The sequence below is a fragment of the Etheostoma cragini genome, chromosome 15, assembly GCF_013103735.1.
Source record: "Etheostoma cragini isolate CJK2018 chromosome 15, CSU_Ecrag_1.0, whole genome shotgun sequence".
Lineage (NCBI taxonomy): Eukaryota > Metazoa > Chordata > Actinopteri > Perciformes > Percidae > Etheostoma > Etheostoma cragini.
Window position 1 is genome coordinate 2,810,243 of NC_048421.1, and position 23,538 is coordinate 2,833,780.

Sequence of the window (23,538 nt, forward strand, 5' to 3'; positions counted from 1 at the left end):
TCCTGCAGGGAAAATGTTGCTTAAGTAAAATCAGGAAAAACGTACTAAAAGTATTCAAAGTAAAAGTACTCAATGCAGAAAATGACTCTGGAAATGATGAAAACCATTCTGTCAATCAACTAAGTGTTTAACCACCAGCTGTACTTGCAGGCATAAATATTGTTGGGTCATTGATTATCATTTATAATAAAACATTGTTTTTTATAAACTACATGTGTTTTGTGTTTAAAGGTTCATTTGTAAGGTAACTAAAGCTGTCAGATGAATGTAGGGAAGTAAAGAATGTAGCGGAGTAGAAATAGAAAGTGTCATGGACAGAAAAGACTTTGGAAAGCATGGAAAGTACACGTATCTCGACCTTTGTACTAAAGTACAGTACTTGAGTTAATGTAGTTACATATGGAATGTACATAGTTACACTCCATCACTGCTGACCAGCACACATATGACCAGGGCCATGCTTATGAAATCCCTTACGGTGATACTGATTGTTCACTATAACCAGGGCTACATGTTTAATAACTGAGCTCTGTCACTGTTTCGGTGTAGATGTTTTCACACAAATCCTGTGTTCTCTCAAATATTACTTTCCTATACCTGCTTAATCCTTTTCAGGGGCACTAGTGTGATACATCTGGGCTTTTTTCCCCTTTGAAAGAACCCGCGACCCGTTGACAAGACTTCTTTAAAATCAAGTCATTTTTGCCTTTTGGACAATTCAAAAATCTGGTTTTAAACCTCAAAACTTCTAATTGTAATTGCTTTACAGAATTTCACTTTCTTTGGCATTCATCCAGTTCTCCTTATTTATCAAATTATTGTTTCCATATTCAGATGATCATTTTGATGGTGGCCCTTTTTTTCCTGTGTTGTTTCACCTTGTGTTGCTAATTTGACTTGATGTCATTGTAAATCAACAATCTCTCGAGTATAAATAAAGGTTGAATGAGATCAGGTTTGTGTTTTAATCTCAGCTGATGGACAGGGGATTTATTTCACGTCACATTGTCACGTTTTCAGACACATTTCAGCTTTTGTTTTCTCAAGCATTTCTACATAAATCAAGAATATGTTTGTATCTTTCTCCCTATGTTTCTCTCTTACCCCACGCGTCTGTGTAGATGTTCTCCTCGCAGATGAGGAACAGGCCAGTATGGAAGGTGGGGAAGACGAAGCGGTCGTCCCCCGTCACCCAGGAGAACTGGATGGTGGAGGTGTTGGTGAGGCCGGGAACGGGGATGCAGTCGCTCTGCTTGATGGGCGAACAGAGTGGCTTGGGCACCTTCTGTTTACCCACGCACCAGTAGGAGGACATGAGGGCAAAGCCCCCCGTGATGAGAGACACAACGGTCTGGATGAAGGAGAGGCGAGGGGAGCGCATCTGCTGCAGGAACGCCATCATGCAGGGGTTAAACGGGGGGTTGGGCTGGTGGAGGAATGGCTGGGATGGAGACAGACGTGCATGTTGAGAGATAGTCAAATACTCAAAACATTATTAAAAAGTAGCATGTCAGCAGGGTATGTTAAATGTCTGATAAGAGAATATCGGAATAAAATTGTTCTACTTGACTTCTGGTGGTACGGAAGAGGACTATCACATCTCTGAGAAAACTCTGAGAAAACAAACTCCGACTATTTCCTTTGACTTAAAGAAAATATAAAATAAAAAAAGAGTCAGATTTCTGACTTTTAACTCAGAACTAAAACCCTCCACATGGTACACCTCCATGCTTGCATGTCTCTAAAAATATCCCCAGCATGGTCCTGGTTTCCAAGGAGAAGCAGCTCTGCCCAATTGTCTGAGATGATTAGCGAAGGTGTTTGAAAGTGAAGGTGCGGGGGAGCCAGTGGTTTTTACATGACTAATCACATTAAAAGACGGCGACAGAAAATCAGCACAGTAATTGGTGGGAAGACAGATGGCAGAATCAGTGGAAAATAGGTGAAAATTAGCTGTCGCCATGGAACTTCTCCAAGTGACGCTCACAGGCAATACCTCTGAGCACTTGACGTCAAAGCAGTGAATTCAATTTGAAGAAAGTAGAAAAGAAAGCTCTCACCTCCTTCGGCCTCTCTTTCTTTGTACTTTGTCCCCAGTTCCCTCATCGGGTTCAGCGTGGAAGGTGAAAGAAACATCGGGCCGTGCTCCTCAACCCGTCTACTCTCCCTTTCACTCCTCATCAGATGGTGAGAGTGATGGGAGGACTGTCACACTGACCTCTGCGAGCAGAGTGGCTGTCAGTCAGACACCACTGAGAGCATAGCACACACACACACACACACACACACACACACACACACACACACACACTTCTTTAATCCATCCGTATAAATCCAAACCAGATAACTCTGTTCCATCTGTTTTCATTATGATTCCTAGACTCATTTTGATCTAGTCCATCCATCCATCTCTCCTCCTCCTCTATTTGCCCTCTTCCAATTCTATCCAGCCTGTAAAAGCATGCAGCCTCCAGTGTTATGATGGGAAGATCAACATGAATTTGAAATGATGAATAAATATGTCGAATAAACACTACTACTTGGACAGCATTGCTCTGTAATACCATCTGTATACACTCATTTTAGGTGACAATAATTCTTTGCGACCCTTAACCATGTTCAAAATAATAGCAGTCCAACATCACTAATCTTATTAATCATATTTCTTTGTAGATGTGATAAGTTGACATGGCAAATAATTGACTAGTAGGTCTTGTAGAGTCATAGAAGACCAACAGAGCCAACAGTCATGACATGCATGCTGCTCATTCTGTGTAACTGAATCTGTAATTGAAAGCGTGTTCAAAATAATAGCAGTGTTGTTTTAAAATATTGAGGTGATTGATTCTGTGAATAAACAGGTGTCAATTATGGCCCATATTTAAGGAAGTAAGGAAAGTAGCGAATGTGCATGCTGGTTAGTGCATCTCACATTGAAATATTCAGCAAAATGGGACGTTCCAGACATTGCTCTGAAGAACAGTGAACTTTGATTGAAAAGTTGATTGGAGAGGGGAAAATGTATAAAGAAGTGCAGAGAATTATAGACTACTCAGCCAAAATGATTTCAAATGCCTTGAAATAGCATCCAAAGCCTGTACAACGCGGGGCAAAAACAGTCAACTACCATTCGAATGGATGGAAGAATAAGCAAAATGGCAAAGGCTCAACCAATGATCAGCTCCAGGAAAATCAAAGACAACCTAAAGTTACCTGTGAGTACTGTTAGGGTCAGAAGAAGGCTACGTGAAGCAAAGCTATCCGCTAATAGCCCCCCCCGCAGAGTCCTATTCCTGAAAAAAAGACATGTACTGAATAGGTTGAAATTTGCCAAAGGACACATTGACAGGCCAAAGGAGAAATGGAGCAACATTCTGTGGACTGAAGGGAGCAAAATCGTTCTTTCTTGGTCTAGGGGCCGCAGACAGTTTGTCCGACGACCCCCATGCACTGAATTCAAGCCACAGTACACTGTGAAGACAGTAAAGCATGGGGGTGCAGACATCATGTTATGGGGATGTTTCTCGTACTGTGGTTGGGACTATTTATCTCATACCAGGGATCATGGATCAGTTTCAATACATCCAAATACTTGAAGAGGTCATGTTGCCATATGCTGAAGAAGAAATGCCTTTGAAATGAGTCTTTCAACAAGACAATGACCCAAAACACTGTTTCTGAGGCAAGACCCAGTACTGCAGAGGAATTGTGAAATGTAGTCCAGTTGTCCTGGGCTGGAATACCTGTTCACAGGTGCAGAAGTTGGTCAACTCCATGCAACACTGATGTGAAGCAGTCCTCAGAAATATTGGTTATGCAACTAAATATTAGTGCAGTGATACAAAGCAAATCAAACCCTTGAGACATGTTTCAGTTTATACAGTAAATGTTTGAGTTTGTAAAGAAAACAGCCTAATAATTCTTTTTCTTCACTTTCTCTAAAAGGTAGAACAATCAGATCAATTTTGGTCATGTTTTGATTTGGAATTAAATGTGCAGTGTTCCCAATGCATTGGTATTATGGAATTAAAAGCTATTCTAAGTATTCTGAGCATCATTTACTTCTTTTTTTTAAACACACTGCTGTTATTCTGAACACAGCTGTGCATTGAAACAGAGGGGCGTCTCTTTGGAGCGATCTAACCGTGTAAGAATCACTGTCCTACTGTCAGCAGCGTTCAACGCTAAGATTTGTTTTTCACTTCTACAAATTCTTTTTCAAAAAAGTCTTCGACCTTTGAGATCAGCTCATGAAAAATGGCGGCAAAAACAAGCATGTTCATTTTGTTCAGTATAGCATGATGCCAAGAAAAAAAAACGCACTAACTTTACCCGAATATATAAATACCACACTTGCTTTCATATTCCATAACCATTGCATTTTAACATGTACATTATTTCAACTTTTACCTCCGCTAAATCAGACGTTTTAGTTTTATATTTTTACACTGAAGCATGTTCTAGACGCCAGAGTGCATTCAGAACCAGTCTTCTAAAGACAGCCAGAAAGACAGAATGGTTATGACTTATGCACTCCCCTTCGTCTGAAAAGGCAGAAAGAAGTAAAGTGGTGAACATGGTAAAGAAAACGGGGCAAAGAAATGTCAGATGAAAACTGAAACCTGTGGTTTTATCAGTTAGACAAAAGGTGAGCAAAAAACATTCAGAAATAAGAAGAGGAGCGTACTTGAAGCATTTTTTAAGTGTATTCATAATTCATATACATATTGACAGGTTTCTATTACAGCATGGTCTTCTCAGCTTGACTTTTTTTTTTTTTTTTTTTTTTTACAAGAAAAACAATTAAAAAAATGATAAAGACAACACCATGTACGACTCACTTTTTAAATTTTATGGCAATGCTTCTTTTGAATGGATTTTGCATCTCCCGATCAAATCGCTGCTGTGTCACTAAAGAATAAAATCATTCAGAAGTACTTGGTAAGGCTTACTCCCCATTGGCCAGTATGGTTGGCCTATCACAGCTGTTCATATGACACCCTACTCCAAAAGGTTCCAGTTTCCAAAGAAATAGAAGTTTTTATCATTGAACAACTGACACCTGTCAGTCAAACGAGACTTCCTATGTAGCACTGGTGCACACAGTACACAGTTCAACAAACAACGAAAACGCGTCAGTGTCCTCTTCATCTTTTTTCTGTAAGCATGGTTAAAGATGGCGGACACGCATTAGTTCATAGTGTTATTTCCTCCTCTTACAAGGCTCAGTCCTTCTTTTTGCACATTACGAACATTTGTACTTAAAAAATAAGCTTGTGTCCATCGGATTTCTCATGAATACTATCTGTACCGTAAAAACCCCGTGATGAAAAATAAGAACACTTTTCAAAAAGGACCAAAAATGGAATCAAAGCCCCAGATATCAGCATTTTTTTCAGTTTCTCTCTTTCTCACTCTCACACACACACACACACACACACACACACACACACACACACACACACACACACACACACACACACACACACACACACACACACACACACACACACACACACACACACACACACACACACACACACACACACACACACACACACACACACACACACACACACACACACGACTTTTGAAAGGCAACAGATGTCCGTTCTCCAAGGCAATAATGTCTTTGTGGCAAACTCGACCCTGACATTCCAGACATCACCACTCTGGCTCCTCCCTCTCCAGGAATGAAAGCAAAAAAATATAAAATCCAATTCATGGGTTGACTCAATATAAAGTGAGATACATCCATTTCATTTTCATGAGTAAATACGGATGAGGATACAAAATAATAATGAGGACTAAAATAAGAACTATGGTCATCCTTACATCATAAAATAAAAATACTGCTTGCGAGATACAACATTCTCTCCTCATCTTGTCTCGGTTCGACAACCAACTTGCTCCCAATACGCCTCTTCAAAGCCACCAAAAAAACCCAGCTAAAAACACAGGTAAATGATAATACAGATGATGATAAGCAAGAGATTTACACGTTAAGGGTGTCGGAGGAAAATCAAATCAAGCCTAGAGAGGAAGTTTGTTCTTTTGTTCTCCACAGAAAAGATCCTTTAGTTCCTCCGTCAGATTTGACGTCTCATTTTATCCCACATCGATCTTTGTGTTTTTTTTTCTTTTACCTGTAGCTCCGTTCCTCTATGTTGCATGTCCAGGTTTTTTCTTTTTCTGCTTTTAAGTAAAGAGCAACAATTCTCTTAGGAAAAAAAAGAAAGAAAGAAAAGGGTTTCTTTTCTCCATTGTCTTTACTGTAAATAATGCTGATTCCTGTTGAGAAATGGTACATTCCCTTTTGTTGTTCTCCGTCACAGTCCTGTCCGTTCACATTTGGGGCAGCTTTGCAAACAAGTCTCATTTCTCAGTCTTATATTGTCCAAAGTCACCTAGGAAAGGGAAAACACAAACAGGTTGAGGTCAGTATTAGGGGTGTGAACCTTCACTGGTGTAAACGATTAAAATCCATTCAATATCACAATGCGTCACCTCCTCAAAATTATTATCAACTCAGCAAAAAACAAACAAACAAAATGCCCCTTATCAGGACACTGCATTTTAAAAGATACTTTTAAAAAAATCAAATCAAAAAGTAACTTACAACTTCATTGTAAAGGGTTTAGAAAATGTTCTCCATGCTTGTTCAATGAAGCATTAATTATTAATGAACATGTACCTGTTGAACGGTCAAAAAGACAATAACAGCTTAAGGGCGGCAGGCAATTAAGGTCACAGTTAAAGAAAATTAGGAAAGTAAAGAGACCAAAAGAAAGACGCCCAGGGTCCCTGCTAATCTGCGTGAACGTGCCTTAGGCCTGGTGCAAGGAGGCATGAGGACAGCAGATGTGGCCAGGGCGATACGTTACAATGTCCCCACTGTGAGACGCCTGACCCCCAATTTCCACCGGGTGCGAAGGGATGCGGATCCGCTCCGGAACAACGGCGGAGTCATTAGGTTTCCATTAAAGTCAATGTGTGTATTTCCACCAACTTTGTCCCAGCTCCAGAGTTGCAGATACACAGAGCTCTGCAGCAATAGTGTGGGACAGGAAGTCGAGCACAGAAATAAATAAAACCTAGGCATTATTAGATGCTGGTAGAAGCAAGCTGCATTGGCTCACTAATGCTGATGAGATATACTCCTTAGGTATTGAAACCAGGTATTGAATGATGAGGTAATTTTCAATACTCAAAAAAAAAAAAGGTATTGGATTCAGTATCCAGCCCTAGTTCAGACAGCTGTGGACTCGTCTCGGTTGAATGGATGCCCAAAGGGTTCCAGTGTAGGGAAGTGGCGGCATGTGTCCACAACAATAAATTGAAAGTCTTGGCGGTGCAACAGCTCCGGCAAGTCCGCATGTGTCCGCAGACGTGAAACGCAATGAAGTATGTCCGAGCGTCCTGGACGGCTGGACTGGGACGTCGTTAACTACTTGTTGGTTAACGGAGTGATCGGTCAGAAAAAGAAAAGAAAAAAAATCTAATTTAGCGTCCTTTTCATAAATCAAACCAACTATAGCAGGTGAGCTTCACCCAGATCAGGGTATCTACTGCTATGTGATTGGTTATAGTAGGAAATTTATTTGTAAAAACGTGATGAAGTAAAGGGAAGAAGTTGTTAAATCTTTAGCATGCTATCAGCATTCGGCTGGCACACAGAAAGAGAAATAAAATGAGAAATACGGTGTGTGTTTAGTTTCTATGAGAACAGGCTGAATAAAAGTGAGGGCGAGGTAGATAAAGGCAGCAGTAATTACTAATGTGAGGTGGGGAGTGTGAGAGCAGGAGGAAGTTTTTTCCAAGATCCAGCCAACAAAGAGTAGAGTAACTAATGTATTGCTGTATGAAATTAAAATTGTAGGTAAAAAGGTTTACATTTGTTGCCCTGAGGCAAGCAACTGGTGCCCATTGACTGAAGGCTCATTAATGAGAAACCAGTCTCCCACCAAATAATGTTTCCCCAGATGCAAATGATAAAAGGTGGGGTCGGTTGGCTGCAGAACAGCACTATATCACGTTACACAATGAGGGAAGGTTTTTTCAATCTACTTGATTTTTTTTTTATGGATGCAGCATTCTGGTCCACTAGTTCCCACTTTGGAAAGCCTTTCCAACTTTTTTTGAAACGACTAAATAATAATAAACATATGTTTGGAAAGGGGGGGGATGTGTTTACAAGAACACCCAACCTTTTTAGACTATGACACACACACACACACACACACACACACACACACACACACACATCTAAACTTACAGCTCCTAGACTCTTGTGTCTCTTCATCTTCTGCGTTTCTCTCAGCCTCTCTCCGACTGCTCCAGGTACACTGTCTTGGCTGGCCGGATGCTCTGGGTGAACTAAGGAGAGAGAGAGAGAGAGAGAGAGAGAGAGAGAGAGAGAGAGAGATGAGGATGAAAGCGACTCAAAGAAATTATGAAGAAACAGAGAGTGGTTGGTGAGGAATACGGATGTCTATTCCTATTTACAATATATATTCCATTGTACAAAAAAAAAAAAGAAAAAAAGAAGAAAGACATTTAAACATGTATTTTGAATATTGTGCAGCACTTCTGGGTCTGGGCTGCTGCTTCCTAAACATTTAGCTCCCTCTCTGTGTGATGTCTGATTGAGCCCAATCTTCCAGAAAATTCAGCGAGCGAGTGGGCATGTTGATGTTTCGGCTGGCGCTACCCGGAGTACACAAACGACTAGGATGAAGACGAAGACGCCACAAAGACGCAAATGTCTAAATGAAGAGAAGACTAGAAGCAGGAACTTCTGTTGGAGAGGGCAGATACGGAAATCGACAAGACAAAGACAAGAAACGACAAGAGACTCGGTTGTTTATGACCAAATTACAAACCGGAAACGTGAGACGGTGTAACCCGCATCACGTCCTGCATGCTCCAGAGAGAGAGAGAGAGAGAGAGAGAGAGGCATATACAAACCTATACCAGTAGTTGTCTCCCGTTGTATTGGTTTCTCATCTTGTGGGCATAATGTGGAACCTATGTGTTTTTTTGTTTTTTTACAAATAATATAGAACAATATCTCCTTCTTTACCTTGTGCTTCGGACACCGCAGTGAGAAGTTGTCCTCGTTTAGAGAGCAATCTGTTAGAGGGACAGAGAATATTGGTACGTGACAGGTATTTGAACACAGCCCTCTTACAGTAAAAAAAATGTTTTTGTGTAAAACGGACACAAAATTCCATTATTGGGCAACAGAACCTTACATGATTTCATTATTTTACACCGTACCTGTTTTCAACATATTCACTTACCTGCTTCAATAGCGCACAGGTAGTGGTAGCGAAGTGTACAGCCTTTACTGTAGCAGCCCAGGGTTGAGCCAACCATCTCACAGTACGAGCAGGACTGAGCAGAGACAGAATGGCAATAAAAATCAATAAAAGCATGTCTTATGTCTTTGAAACGGTAAAAGTCAATATCTGAAAAAAAAGAAAGAAAAAGAAACAGAGGACACTCACTGTTTCTCTGGCACCATCTAGTGCCTCCTGCAGGCCATACAGTCTCCCATTGACAAGATACACTCCACTGGTCCATACTATGCATCCTTCGTGGACCCACAGCTCCTCCGGGTCCATGGGCATCTGAGGCAGCTGGGCGAGTTGTGCCAAGGGTCCCAGGGAGTCCAAGGCAGGCGGAGGGGGCTGAAAGGGCAGGGACGCCTTACTGTTGGATGGCACCATTCTGGGGGAATCGTCACTAGATTTGTGCCTCCTTTTAAAGCGGGGGTGCGAGGTCAGCTTTCTGTGTTGGGGTCGTTGTTGGGCTTCTTCTTTTGACGGCTGCAGCTGTTGCTGGATTTGCGGCTGTTGCTGGTCCATCTCGAGGTCTGGCTCTCTCTTAAGCTCAGGGATAGGCCGGATGTCTAGACTCATGTCCCAGGTTAGAGATGTTGTTTTACTGGTGTAAGACGAGAAGGAAGAGGAGGAGGAAGAGGAGGCACTGTTGCTGAACTTGCCAGTCATGTGCATCATCATTTCCTCTCTACCAGCTGTGGGGGCAGTTCTGGCTGTCATGGTGAGAGGTATTGGGTTTGAATCAAGGCTGATGGCATAGTCACTCTCAGTTGGGGGCTTGGTAAACTGAGTATCTCTTGTTTGCATGTCTTGGATGGCGCTCAAAGCATTTGCGCTATTGTCTAAATTTGGTCCCATTTTATTTGTGCCTGTTGTCGCTGGACATTGTCGGACTTGGGGCTGGTTCTTGGGGAGCTTTGCGGCATATTCAGCTGGATAGAAAGGTCCGTAGAGATCTCCAAGGTGCTTGTAATTTGCCCATTTCTGACACAGGCAGCAAAGCAGGCGGCCAGAGTGATTGGTCTCTGTAATCACGGGGCCTGATACAACATAGCCAGATGAAGGAAGTGCTTTTCCTGACTGTAGCGTAGTTTCCACCTCGTCTGTCTCGCCTTTCTCTGAGTCTCTGTCTCTCCTAGACAACTGGGAGGAAAGAGATGAGGTCAGGAGAGAATCAATTCCACTCCCGCCTGCATTTACAATGGTGCACACTGCCCCAATCTCTGGTACTTTGTTCTCCACATGAATGTGTGGAACAAACGGGCCCTTTCTATTAGGATCTATAAATACTCTATTTGTGCCAGGGCTCCCTCCTGCCCCTAAAGGTGTATCTGGGTAGTCTTTGGCCCCTGGTGGTGCCGTCGGTGCTGCTCCTCTCCTTCTCCTTCTCTGTCGTCCTCTGGCTTGCAGTGACCCATCTTCATCTTTCACACCTTTGCGTCTCCTTCGCACAGGTTTGACCTCGATCTCTGGCGGTGTGTCTTCACTCTCGACATCCACTTTTACTATCTGGGTTAAAATGGGTGGGGTCAGTGGGGGAGTGTTTTTATTGTCTGGCAGGGGTGCTGCTGCAGGTGGTGGTGAGCTGCTGGTTGTCAGCACCAAGTCTGGGGTTGTGGCACCAGCTGTTGGAGTGGCTGGAGCCGCAGGAGCACTCTGAGTGTTGCTCTGAGCCTGGGCTTGAAGCGGGCCCTGCCCCTGTGTCTGGGCCTGTGTCTGGGCCTGGTTCTGGGCCCGTTTTTGTTTATTCACACTCCCTACGGGCCTGCCCTTCTTCTTGCCAGACGGAAAATAGCCTTTAGGCACTGAACTCTCTGATAGTTTAGAATCTTGTGGTGACAGACTGGACCTACCAGAGGACATCTGATGTTGCCTATTCAGCATGTGTCCTTGACTATGGTGGGGTGGGGTGGCACCATAGTAGTCACTGCCTGGGTAATCGTCAAACCCCATGCCAGATTCTTGAAGTTTCTGCCGAAGAAGGGTAGCAGCAGACTGCTCTCCCCTTCTTGTCTCAAGCTGCTGGTAAGTGTTGGTGAAATGTTGAATGTCCGACAAGGCGGATGAAGATGGCGGTGGGGAACCCTGGACTGGGCGGGGAAGAGGTGGAGGAGGGGGCAAAGGTCCGAGCAAGGTAAAATCCTCCTTGTCACCAGATGCTGATGCCACAGCGGCTCCTAATCCAAAGTCAAAGTCTGGTTTTAGGGTTTGGGACGTCTGATGAGGATCACATGGGTAGGCAGATGGAGGTAAAGGCCCAGTCTCATCAACTCCTCTGAAGGGAATCATGTCGTTTAACGAGTGACTTTCATCCATGTAACTATCATCCCCTCCTGCAACCCTAGGGAAATGCGTCAAGTCTTGGTCCTGTGAATCATTAAATGCTGGTATTTCTGAGTGAGAGAAGCCTGGGTAATGATTTGAGTCATCATCAACATGGCCTGCTGGCTTTTTAATATTTGGTGTGATTTTCTGCACTATTGCCTCAAGTTTTAAACCTCGTCCCTTCCTGGGAGGCAAAGCCTTGGTATTACCACTTGATGGAGATAGAGGGTGTAAATAGGTATTCTCTCCGGGCAGAGGGGAAGAGAGCCTCGGACATGGGATATCTGAACTGGATGAGTCATCTTCGTTGTGATGGCTAGACTCAGACTGAGCCCCAGGGGAGTGATGTAAATTTGTGGCAGCCTGGAGTTGCCTTTTGGCGGGTATAGGAGAGATAAAAGAACGAACTCTCCTCCGCAACATTAGTGGATTTGTGTCTCCAGAACCCCCAGCTTTACTCTGACGCTGCACCTGTTGTGGCTGAGTGGAGTTCATGTCAGCAGAAGGCTTAGTGGAGCTGGGTGGTGGAGGTGGGCAGGGAAGTCTGGCTTCCATTGCGGCTCCTCTGGAGACCTCGGGTTCAGCAGCATTTTGGTTTTGTGGTGGAACGGGGACGTGTGAAGCTACAGGAGCAGGAGGTTGTGTTCTGTAGAAGGAGTCTCCTTCTATCATCGTAGAGCCTTCTCTTCCAGAGTGGGTTGACTCCCACATTTTCAAATCGAAGAAAGCGCCTTGATGATGGAGGGACATTTTGGTTGCGTGTTGTTCACCGGGCATGTCAGTTTGTGAGGTCATTCTTTGTCTCTGTTCTGATTGGCTGACTTTGTGTCTTCCTGGAGAAGAACCAGGCTGCATCATCATCTCCTTTGATGGCCTGTTCATTGCTTTTACCCAATCATTCATGTCATGGGGGTGATGAGGGGGACCACGAGGGTGAGGATACATTTGAAGCTTGTTTGTGGCTTGAGTCTGGGGGGATAAATTGTGGTATGGATGGTGGGAGGGAAAATGGGGGTTACTGCGTGGCATTATATTGCCTTCTCTTGCATCTCCAAATCGATATGCAGGAAACGCGCTCCCACTGCCAGTTGATAAATCAACACCATGAAGATAGGACTGGTGCCTTGAAGGTGAAGATAAGGGGTTAGTGCTCAAAGGATGAGAAGGCAAGGGTGGAATATCAACATTACCTCGCTTGTAGGGGTCAGCAATCATTACAACTGATGAATGAACAGACTTGGAATGATACTCTATATCAGCCTCATTAGCTCCACCACTGCCATGCTGATCGGTTTGTAAATTTGCAGCATCTGGGCCAGCGTCTCTTGACGTTGTTTCCATTTTCACTACATGTTTCTCTGCAATATCCTTTTTACTCAGATTATTGGCTGTTGGTGGAGAGGAAAATGGCTGTTGTATAACAGAGGCTCCACTCTGACTTTTCTCCCACTCCCTGTCTCGGTCACATTCCCTGTCCCTCTCTGGTGTGCTGCGTCGGTTTGGCGACACATCACAAATGACGGAGCGCCGCTCTGATGGGGCTAATATAGAGCCTGATGATTTTTGAGAATCAGTTTGACCAATGGTGCCCGTTAGTGGCTCTGGCTCTTGCAAAAGGAGCTCCTGCACAGCCGAGGATGGAGTGGACACATTAGATAACACTTTTCTCTGTGGTAGAGAATAGTCAGCTAAGTTGATATGTTTTGTCGGGGGTTGATGAGAATCTGTAGCCTGCGTTAAATGGCTCTGGGACACACCCATTTCAGTTTTGTCAGCATTTGGCATTATCTTAGTAATGGACACTTCGGACTTCACTGACAACTGAGCATCTGTGTTAAAATCAGGGTCTCTTCCATGCCTCTGGTTTGGATGTGGGGGCTTTCCAGAGCTACCCATTTGTCCAGAATGAGCCGAAACCTCAGTTATGCCATACGGGTGTCTTGTTTGAAACGGTTGTTGAACTTGGAGATGGGCAGGAAAGGCCTGCTCTGGTCTGCCATAACGCCTATCTAAATTGTAACCTTGAAGAACCTCTTGTAAAAGGCTCGGAAATGGCTGGGAAATATCCTCATGACCTTTAGCTCCTGCTGCTTGCCCTCTCTTCACCAAAGCCTCTGCTACAGAACCAGCATATTTTGGATGCACAGGGCCATAACCAGCTTGTGACTGTTGGTACCCTAAGTATCTGGAATTTGAGTCCATAACACCGGCTGGGCCAGCCCTTCCTCTATTTTTCATTGACAAATCTGAGCCATATGTTGATTCTGGGTATCCATATTTATGTGGTCCAGACTGAGGGGGATTTTGAGGCCGTCCAAAATTAGATTTCTGGTGAAGGGAGGAATATAAACTCAAATCTACACCTTCCTCCCCATTATGACTAATGGACTCTCTTAAGGAGTGTTTCTCTTCTTTACAGTTGTCTTGGGGATGCTTGCTTTTTCCAGTGTGACTTCCCTCAGACCGAGCTGAAACAATCACACCAACACTACTGGCACTCTGCTGTTCCTCAGATGTGTGTTTTTCTTCCTTCTCATTATTGTGTAATCTGGGTGCAGCGTGCAACCGGTTTTCTTTGTCCTGACAATTTTGTGAGTTTACTTCTCCATCACGCTGCGTTTGGCTACTGCCTTTCTCTGTGTTGTCCATTGCTCTTTCACTTTCATTTTTCACTTCAATTTCTGATGTCCTCTTGTGACCAACTCTGTGGTCATTATGAGTTAGACCAGACTCTGAGACACAATTTGGCTGAGGAGGAGGAATACTAGAAGGGGATGAGGAAACTGGAGGTGTTGAATGCAACGTTGGGCCAGTCTCTGATGAGTGGCATCCAAAGGATGGAGATGAAGAGGGAATCTGAGCTTCATTTGCTTTTGTTTTGGAAACATTTTCTTCTTTTGACGGTGAATCAGAAGTGACTGCTTTTACAGCTGATGCTTGCCCAGTCAGTGTTTGACTCTGACAGGGAGCGTGAGAACCAGTTGGTTCCGATCCACTGCTTGCACCACTCATTTGCCTCACTCTCCTATGTTCCCCTTCAGAAAATGTCTCCTCACGCTCCACCTTGGTCCCTGATGAGCCACAAACTGACATCAATGAGGAGTCTTCATCTGCACCAGCATCTAAACTGGCACCATCACCAATGCCCAGTGCACTTCCATTTTTAACTGTGCTAGTGCTTGATGCTGCACTTGCATTTCGACTCCTTGGTTGTGATGGAGACACGCCATGTGTGGTCTGCTGCATCTGCCCCAACTCTTTCACCTTCTTCTGGGAAAGCACAGAGTCTGTGAGGAGCATGTGCTGTACTGTGTTTGGTAGATTGGCTACTTGCGAGCTCAAGGCATTAAGACTATTCAAGCCAGCATCCTGCATTTTGTCTAGTGGAGAGGATGAATAAATAGAGGAGCTGTCCTCTCGGGATCCAATTCCTGTGCCTGGACCCAATTTGTTGCGGCCAGTCGGAGGAAGATTGCTCCCTCCAACTGCACTCATGCTGTGAGCTTTATGACTGCCACTGCTACCACAACTACTGATGCTGCTATTTGAGTTGGGGGTGGGACTTAACTGTGGCATGGTCTGCAGTAATCTACCTTGACCGTGGCTACTTCGGGGGTTTGATGTAGGAGGATGTGAAAGACCATAACCTGAGGGGTTTCCGTGTACATCTGAGACACCCATCAAAGGGGAGGGAGAGGAGCTACAACTGGGGGAATGCACTGCGGAGGCAGCAGGCGAGGGGTTGGATATTGGGCTAAAGTTTTGGTTAATTTGGGTCTGTTGAGCATTGGGATGCATTGGGGATTTGGTTATTTCTTGAGATGCTGCTAGAGGTGTACTGGGATTGGAGGCTTGATGATGTTTAGCATATACAGAGCCTGGAGATGGGCCCTGGTGCTGCATCTTGAGCGAGTTGTCATAACCGACCCCTAAATTGTGCTGTGAGTTGCGGTGCTGTAGTGTAGCTTGCTTGTGAAGTGAAAGTGTCTGTTGGGAATATCCATGATAGTTTGAAGCATGGTAACTCTGTTGAACATTCTCCATTGGCCCCACATTGTTAGCAGCAACTGAACTGGAGACTGAGTTTGAACTGGAGTTGACACTGGGAGAACTGTTGACTTTGGGATCGAACCCGGTGCTAGCAGCCCCGTCAAGATATCTCTGTGGAGGGGGGCTGTACATTCCTGATGACCCTGTGGATGCTCCACCCTGTGGGGAGTAGTGCGGGTACTGAGGGGTCATTCTGTGCCCAGAATGTGGATAGCTTCTATGCTGCTGTCCGTGGTGGACAGCGGGGAAGGTTTGCCCAAGCCGGCGGTGCTGCATCTGAGAACCTGGCACGGACTGCATTGCAGCATTCTGACTCATATTGTACTGATGAGAAGGAGAAAACACTCCAGCACCAGCACCTCCACCTGAACCAGCACTGGGGCCATAGTCTACTGGATATGGTGACATCAGGCCAGATGCTGGTGCAGAGCCAGATCCAGCATGCCGGTACTGGTGAGGTATATGTCCATCAATATTAGGGTACCCAAATCCTGCCCCATAAGCCATGCCCCCCCTTCTGTGCCTGTCCTTTCCACCCATTGAAAAATAATAATCCATGGCGTCCTTCCTGTAAGGGTTGTTAGTGTTGCCGCTGTGAATGTTACTCTGTGTTGGCGGTGCCTCCACTGCCCCTCTGTTTCTAGCACTGTAAGCAAGCATGTGACTGGCTTGACTGGGGTGGTGATGGCTTCTGTGCAGGCTCTGCTGTTGCATCCCTGCGTATTCATCTGTCATCCGTGGGGAGATCTGAGGGTCTGTTGGCTGAGGGGGATATGGCGTTCCCCCTACAGCCCTCCCACTGAACCCCGGGGGGAGAGAAGGGGGAACTGGGCTGTTAGAAAAATTCTGCATTGTTTTCCCAAGTTTGGATTAATAACGGAACTGTCTGTCAGTGTCTATACCAGGGAATGCTTCTGATCAGAAACTGGAAGGCTTACGGCAGTAACCATGAATGACACAGAGAGAGAATATGGCCTGGCAGTAAAACAAGGAAATGCTTTGAAAAAGAGTTCAAGCCGAGGAATATATATCGCAGATGTTATTTTTTGTTTTTTCTTAACAGAAAGTGGGTGGGGCACTTGAACAGACTACGCTTTATCAATATAAGAAAAGGCCAAATGGTAAAAGTCTTACTTCTTCAATGTGATCGTGGTTTGGTTGTTTTCACATTTAAAGAAAGAAAAAAAAAAGGTTAACTTTACAGTTGGGTCTTGAAAAAAAGGAATTTTCAAAATAAAAAGATATTTGTAGAGAAGCAGGTTTCTATGGCATAAAAATACAAGACTAAAACTGTGCAGTCCTTTCCATGAAGCTGAAGCAGTTTGGCACCGAGCAGGCAATGATATCATGGATGTCTGACACACCACCACAAGAGATGTCTTTACATGTATATGCTCCACTATAATTACAGCTCAAGCGGACAGAGCTACGTTAGGATTGAATTGTGTTTTGTGCAAAGAAATCTCAATAAAATCATTGAGAATGTGTTCTGTCCCAACAATCGGCAACAAACAGTTTGTCAATATGTTTGCCGGGACCTGACTCACACCTGTGTGAGACCAAAACCGCAATAACTGGAATCAAGAGGTCTAAATACAGACCATCATTAAACACTCCCAGAAGCAAACACTCCATTGATATTCTCATCAGCTCTTGGATGCAGAGAGTTATACACTTTGAGATGTTCTTTTTCTTGGTCATTCCCTTTCAAATACGGTCTTCTTTTTTTTTGCTACGGCATGCATTAATTCATACTGTAGAAGTCTCTGGTCCCTATTTAGTAATTGTTCTTTCCTTCAGATTCTACTTGGTCCTCTCCTGTATCTTCAGCATGTAGCTGTCTTACCTTTGTTTCTTTCTGTCAACCATCACTTTATTCTACCTAGTTCCATGGCAACAATTTTCCAAAAGGAGGGTAATCCATTTATTCCACTTCAAGTTCAGTCTATTCAAGCTCCCGTTTTCTATTTTCTCTCTCTCTCTTCAGTATTTCCATGCAGATACGTTTTTCCAGGAGCTGGTGACCACAAGCCTTCACAACTCTGCAAGTACAAAAGATGAATCAAAAACATTAGCACACAATAATGAAAAGGTGACATGTATGTACTATACCTTGTGCTCCAGCTGTTGTTTAGAATGGTTACAAAGAGAGATATACAGTGGTCAAACGATTACACTGAACTGAAAGCTTTTGGGGGTAGTTTAATATTGTGTTTCAATTGAGAATAGAAAAAAAATGCAGTAGCATTTTATTACAACATATTTATTAATGCAACTATGAACATTTATGGAATTAGTTTGAAGCCTTTGTACTTACAAACTGTGAAAACGAGCTGATATAGCATCAGATCTTTCTGATTACATCAGCATTTCCCACAGGGAATTTTTTTCATTTACCAAAACCAACAATAATGTAAACATTACTTCCATGTTGCACATACTGTCCATTCAACTTAAGAAGACTTGTTGGCCTCATATTAACACTCCTGTTTTATTGTGCTCTGAAGCTACAGCCTTTACTGTGTTTGGAGCTTTAACAATACATGCCTACGCTGTCTTTTCTGACTGATAACAAACTGAAGAGTTGCTGAAGAGAAAAGTGGGTAAGCAGTAGCATGCAATTAAGGCAACAAAGTAACATAGACAAGTCACAAACACTACTTCACATGTAAACAAACAACCCTGTGGAGCCAAGACAAAGGTAGCAAATCTCCTGCTTCTTTAAAATTAGACCAAAGACCATTAACGTTAATGTTTTTAACTTGTTTTAATGACCTTTAATGATTATGGGTGATCATTAAAAGGCATGCGCCATCTTTATGAGGTCAGTATCCATAATTGCCATGTGTGACACAAGCCTCTATTGTCTCCCTCAAATACACTGTCAGATGGTTAACGGCCCAGACACAACTTTGGGTGACTTTTGTTACGGAAATGTCGACTTCCAATAAGACACACAATAACAAGCTGTCACTGTTAGCGATTACAACTATTAGTATATGGGTGTCAATCACTAGTGTGAACGACCAATGTAATGTTTTGTTTTGTTCCACTGCGGAGAGAGTAATGAGCAGTTAAATAATCATGGTAAAAAACAGGACCAGGATGGCTACAAAACAGACTGGTTATCCCTTTGAGTCAAACACACTTCATACAGGTTTATCTTTAAGTGTCGCATCTAATGGTCAAAGCTCGTGGGTGATGGAGTGTAAAATTGGAAAAATTGGTTGGACACTATCGATCTTAATCTGTCTATTAGCGCATACCTTGATTACTAATTAATCACAGCAGCTCACTGTGCACGGCCAAGCAGCAGCATTCACAATACACAAGACAGTGCAGCATTAATAACAACTTGCTCAATGCAGTCTGTCAGCAAGTCAGTCAATTCCATAGCTGCCTAATTGTTAAAAGCTTATGCATGGAAGCTCATTTCCGCCAATGTGATGGAAAAAAAAAAGATATTGAAAGTCACAATGAATTAGCATCTCAAAATAATTAGAGACTTTCTCAAAATACTGACATACTGTAGTATCTCTAAATAATGACTGTATTTCAAAAAAGTCATCATTTGACATACCAAGTCATTTTTAGAGAAAGTTTCTCATCATTTGGAGAAAGTTTCTCATCGTTTTGAAAAGATTAGTCATTATTATGAGATGACATCTCTCCTTTTTTAGATGCTGTACTCATTATTTTCAGGTTTCTCAATATTTTTCATCTCATTGGACTTCCTTATACACAATATTTTTTTGCATATGATGATCGCCAGCACTGTCATATTTTGTTGGTTTGTCGTCTCATCACATTGTCATCAAACCAAACACTGGCGTTTGTGCCATATAGTTTTATATGGTAGCTAACGTTACATTAGCCAATAGGTCTACGCATTACAATTAGCTTTGTAGTGCTGCCTCTTTTAGCTTTGTTAGGTAGCGTTATAGCTAAAATACCTCACTGCAAATTAAATATGCGATGTTACGTTAGCCGCATAGTTAGCTAAGCTACAACCACTAGTTAGCATCCTAGCAAACCTTGCGTTTACAGTATTACAAGCATTTGAGGAGGTGCACAACACGATAGTTATAGCAGGCTAAAGGCACGGGGAACAAGGCAGCATTTAGCTACAAAAGAGAGGTGATTAGGTGCAGATGTTTCCCCCTCAGACGTTCAGTGGGGCTGTGTGTAAACGGGTTAGCTAGCATAAATAACTGGTGTGGGTACTGCATCAGAAAATTATCATCACGCAGCCTGACATTTTCCTTGAATAAACAGAGCTAATGTTTGCCAGTGAGAGACAGAGACGGGCTAGCTAACACACTCTAAATGCATACCTGAATAACGTAGCAATACAAGGCCCCTCGAAGAGTGAAAGGCTGTTTTGTGACAATCCCGCTGCTGTGGCAGGAAACCCCAGTCTCGAGTCGACTGCTCCGCCGCTTTTCCCTCACCCTTTTGAGTCCAGACAACCCCGACCAGCGGCGGCGAAGTCGGGGGGCCCGTCACGACACTCAGATCCCGGGCCTGTCTTCCGATTTCCCCTTTTTTCTTTTGTCCTCACCTCCAAAAATGATGAAGGCAGAGTACAATCGGGGTGCCTGTAGGTCCCGTAGCCAGTGAGGTCCATACACCCCCGCCCCCTCCCCTCTTGTTCCCTCGCCTATCTCTCCCTCTTTCACACACCGCTTAGGTGATTCCACCTATCTCGAACTAAAATGAAACACATGCCATCTAACAAGCCTCTACTAACACATACAGCTCTCAAACCTCCGTTTCCGTCACTAAATTGCATTTGCATGCCTTCATCAGTAGCTCGAGCTATTCGTTTTCCTGTTAGACTACTGTTTTTTTTTTCTTGCAACAGAAAGACCGCCTTGAAAATGCATACACACTCATATTCCTGCACCCCCTCCCTCATCTCTCTCCATCACATCCCTCCACCTCCCCTCCCTCTCTGAAGCCTTTGCTATTCCGCTGATTCCCCCCTATTTCTACCATAAAATCTAAGATTATAGTAATATTGCAAATGCAAATTTTGCATGTCTGGGCTCAGGGTTTTATCACAGCTCCTTTGTTCTTATTTCATCTCCAGTGAAAATGAATTATGGGTAGCCTTAATGAAGGCACCAGGGTACAAAGGCAATATGGAGAGGAGACAGGGCTGAATGGAATGGTAGGTTATGTCTGAAATGAGTCAATAACAGATAAAAGACAATTTGTGAGCAAATAGGTATGCCTGCATTAGAGAAAGATTGCAGTGCAGCTTGTTCAGTTTATTGTGGTCTCTTATAATGCTGACACACAGACCTATTGTACACACATTGCAGCTACATTGTTGTTTCTTCAAAAGAAAAGCCACTTAAATCATCACCATATAATGTCCAGCCATTTGTTAATGTTTGACACGACAAGCTCAGAACATCATCATGGCCAGAACAACAATGGTGCTGCTACAAACAGAATCCTTTTCCCATTTAATTCATTGTGTTGTCTCTGCCTGAGCTTATCTGCTCTCGCACACAGGGCCAGTGAGTGCAGTGCAGACCCATCACACTCTCCTACCATCATAATGATGTGCCCTATGCCCCCCATCCATGGGGCTGCACTTTTAATGTACTGCAGTGTGTCAAACGTGCACGCACACACGCTCACACACATTTCACTACGGCATATGTACATAAAAAGAAACCCCCACGTGAATACGATAACACACATGCACAATCACAAAAATGCAGTCTCAACAGTTAGCACGCATATCTGCATGCAGTCTCTCACATGTCAATCACAAGAGTGAAACCTCTCAGTTTCCAAACAACAGTTCAATACATTTCATTCCCTTGCAGATACACGTCTATTTCTATCATGGTTGCCATAGCAACTGCATCACAGAGCCTTAACTGTGGATAATTTTTAGGCTACGCATCGACACTTGATTTTTTTTTTTTTTACATGTGCGATTTTCACGCAGACAATTGTTTGCCGGTACAAATCTTAAGCCATGAATCACTTGCAAGCAGTCGTGCGCTTGTTTTGCCACTAAGTCAAAGCGAAAGAGCTGAGAGGCGAGATAAAGGGCATTGATACTCTGGGCCAGCAAGTCAGCCAGCCAGGCCTATCCAATCAACAGGAACGCCTGCTGGGATACACACAGACTCTCTCCATCACGGACAAGGGCACCAAATCTTCTGCAGAGGAGACTCTGAGCACACGGTTGGAAAGAAAGCAGATGGTTTTGAACACACTTAATGCCCTACACATCTTTCTTTCTGTCTTTATTTCTTTCTTTCTTTCTACACACACACACACAAACACACAATTGTGTACACAGAGCCGTCCGTCTTTCAATTTGCTGATCCGTTCTTTTAACTGATACATATCAAGACAGATTTCTTTTATAAAATTCAAAATTAGAGAGCGTGTATCAACACACAACACATTTCTTAGGTTATCTGCATTTAACGGTGAAGTGGGCATAGTAGAAAACCAATGTTTTATGCCTCAAAAGGACTCAAGCTTTCATTGCATTTTCATTACTGGAAAGGTCTCAAGGCTGCGATCCATTGTAGCTAATGATTGTGTGTGCTAGTGAGAGTGTGTGTGTGTGTGTCTGTGTGTAAGTGTGTCCCAGCACTGAATCTGCTCACAGGAACGGCTGAATTGTTACAGACCTTGAAAAAATATGAGAACTAAGTACAAGACCATCACATTGACAAAGTCCTACACAAACCATCTGATGTCGGTACAACAGCGCACTCTCAATTTCCATTTTTACACAATCTTTCAGAAATCTGAACAAATATGTGCACTACGTAGCTAAAGCCAATGTGTAAGCCCTCACACAAATATGTAATGCATTGCCCTTGACAGACTAGTTAGAAGCTACCGAATAAGCCTGTGGAGGATAAAATAACCAACACTGACTCCATTTTGAATGAATGCTGATGCTTTAATAACATTTGTAGGAATCACTTGTTCCCCACAGCAGAACACTGACTAGTGGGAAGCTAACGGCCTTTCATAAAATGGTGTAGGCCTACGTTATGTTAAGTATTTGTGGGTTTATACATACGTTATATTTGTTTTCACTAGCAAGGACCACACCTTTAACCAGATATGTATGAACAATTTATTAATAAATGATGATAGGTATGCAAGGCGTGAAGTCACTTGTAGTAATCCGTTTGCTGACTGCATTGTGGGGAAGCTTCGGAAGGGAATCCACCGAAGCACCCGGGCACGGCAGACACCCCCCTCCCCCCTTAGGACCTAAAGGAGGACTCCTGATATTATGCTAGGTAGCTTTAATGTATGTCTTTAATTTTGTATGTGTACTGTATATGCTGGAAGTACCATGGTCAAAATTGGAGGCCCTTCCAAAGATGGCTGAGAATGACAAAGCTAAGACCCTGTGGGACTTCCCAGATCCTGGTCCTGATAAAATAGTGATGGCTAACCAACCGGAGATTGTTGTGGTTGATAAAAACAGCAGAAAAGGCAGCTGTGACAGATGTAGCAATCCCAAGCAACAGCAGCAACATCAAGAAGAAAGAACGCAAGAAGGGCTTTGAGAGGAGCTGGAAAAGATGTGGGAAGTGAAGGCAACGGTGGTGCCCGTGGGAATCAGAGCACTCGGGACTGTAACCCCCAAAACTGGGACAAAGGCTCCAACAAATTCAAGGACCAACGTCTGAGATTTGTGTCCGAAGACGCAGTCCTAGGAACAGCAAACAACAGCTACTGCACAGAACCCACAGTCTCCATGGCCTGTGGTAGTAGACCCAAGCTTAGAGGAAGGAAAAAGACCACACAGTATGGAATG

At 43.6% G+C, this 23,538-nt stretch overlaps 2 protein-coding genes across 4 annotated transcripts in view; both read right to left on the reverse strand.

The window, feature by feature from the left end:
• The window catches only part of LOC117957399 (germ cell-specific gene 1-like protein), a 30,387-nt gene extending 28,115 nt beyond the window's left edge, over positions 1 to 2,272 (reverse strand). For both annotated transcript variants that reach the window (XM_034893085.1, XM_034893086.1), the window contains exons 1-2: positions 2,061 to 2,272; positions 1,105 to 1,426 (exon numbers count right to left, since the gene is read on the reverse strand). In XM_034893085.1, coding sequence (XP_034748976.1) covers positions 1,105 to 1,402 — 298 coding nt within the window. In that variant the 5' untranslated portion in view covers positions 1,403 to 1,426; positions 2,061 to 2,272. The remainder of the gene's footprint in view (positions 1 to 1,104; positions 1,427 to 2,060) is intronic.
• Positions 2,273 to 5,980: 3,708 nt separating this feature from the next.
• tcf20 (transcription factor 20) lies at positions 5,981 to 20,578 on the reverse strand. Of its 2 annotated transcripts, none has more exons than XM_034893083.1 (6): positions 20,054 to 20,578; positions 9,510 to 17,761; positions 9,303 to 9,396; positions 9,071 to 9,132; positions 8,276 to 8,378; positions 5,981 to 6,407 (listed from the first exon to the last, which is right to left on the reverse strand). In XM_034893083.1, the coding sequence occupies exons 2-6, from the start codon at positions 16,569 to 16,571 to the stop codon at positions 6,376 to 6,378; spliced, it is 7,353 nt and encodes a 2,450-aa protein (XP_034748974.1). In that variant the 5' UTR covers positions 16,572 to 17,761; positions 20,054 to 20,578; the 3' UTR covers positions 5,981 to 6,375. The 2 variants fall into 2 exon arrangements, with proteins under 2 accessions (XP_034748974.1, XP_034748975.1); XM_034893084.1 differs by having other exon boundaries at positions 8,276 to 8,376; positions 9,083 to 9,132; positions 20,054 to 20,577.
• Between the last annotated feature and the right edge of the window lie 2,960 nt (positions 20,579 to 23,538).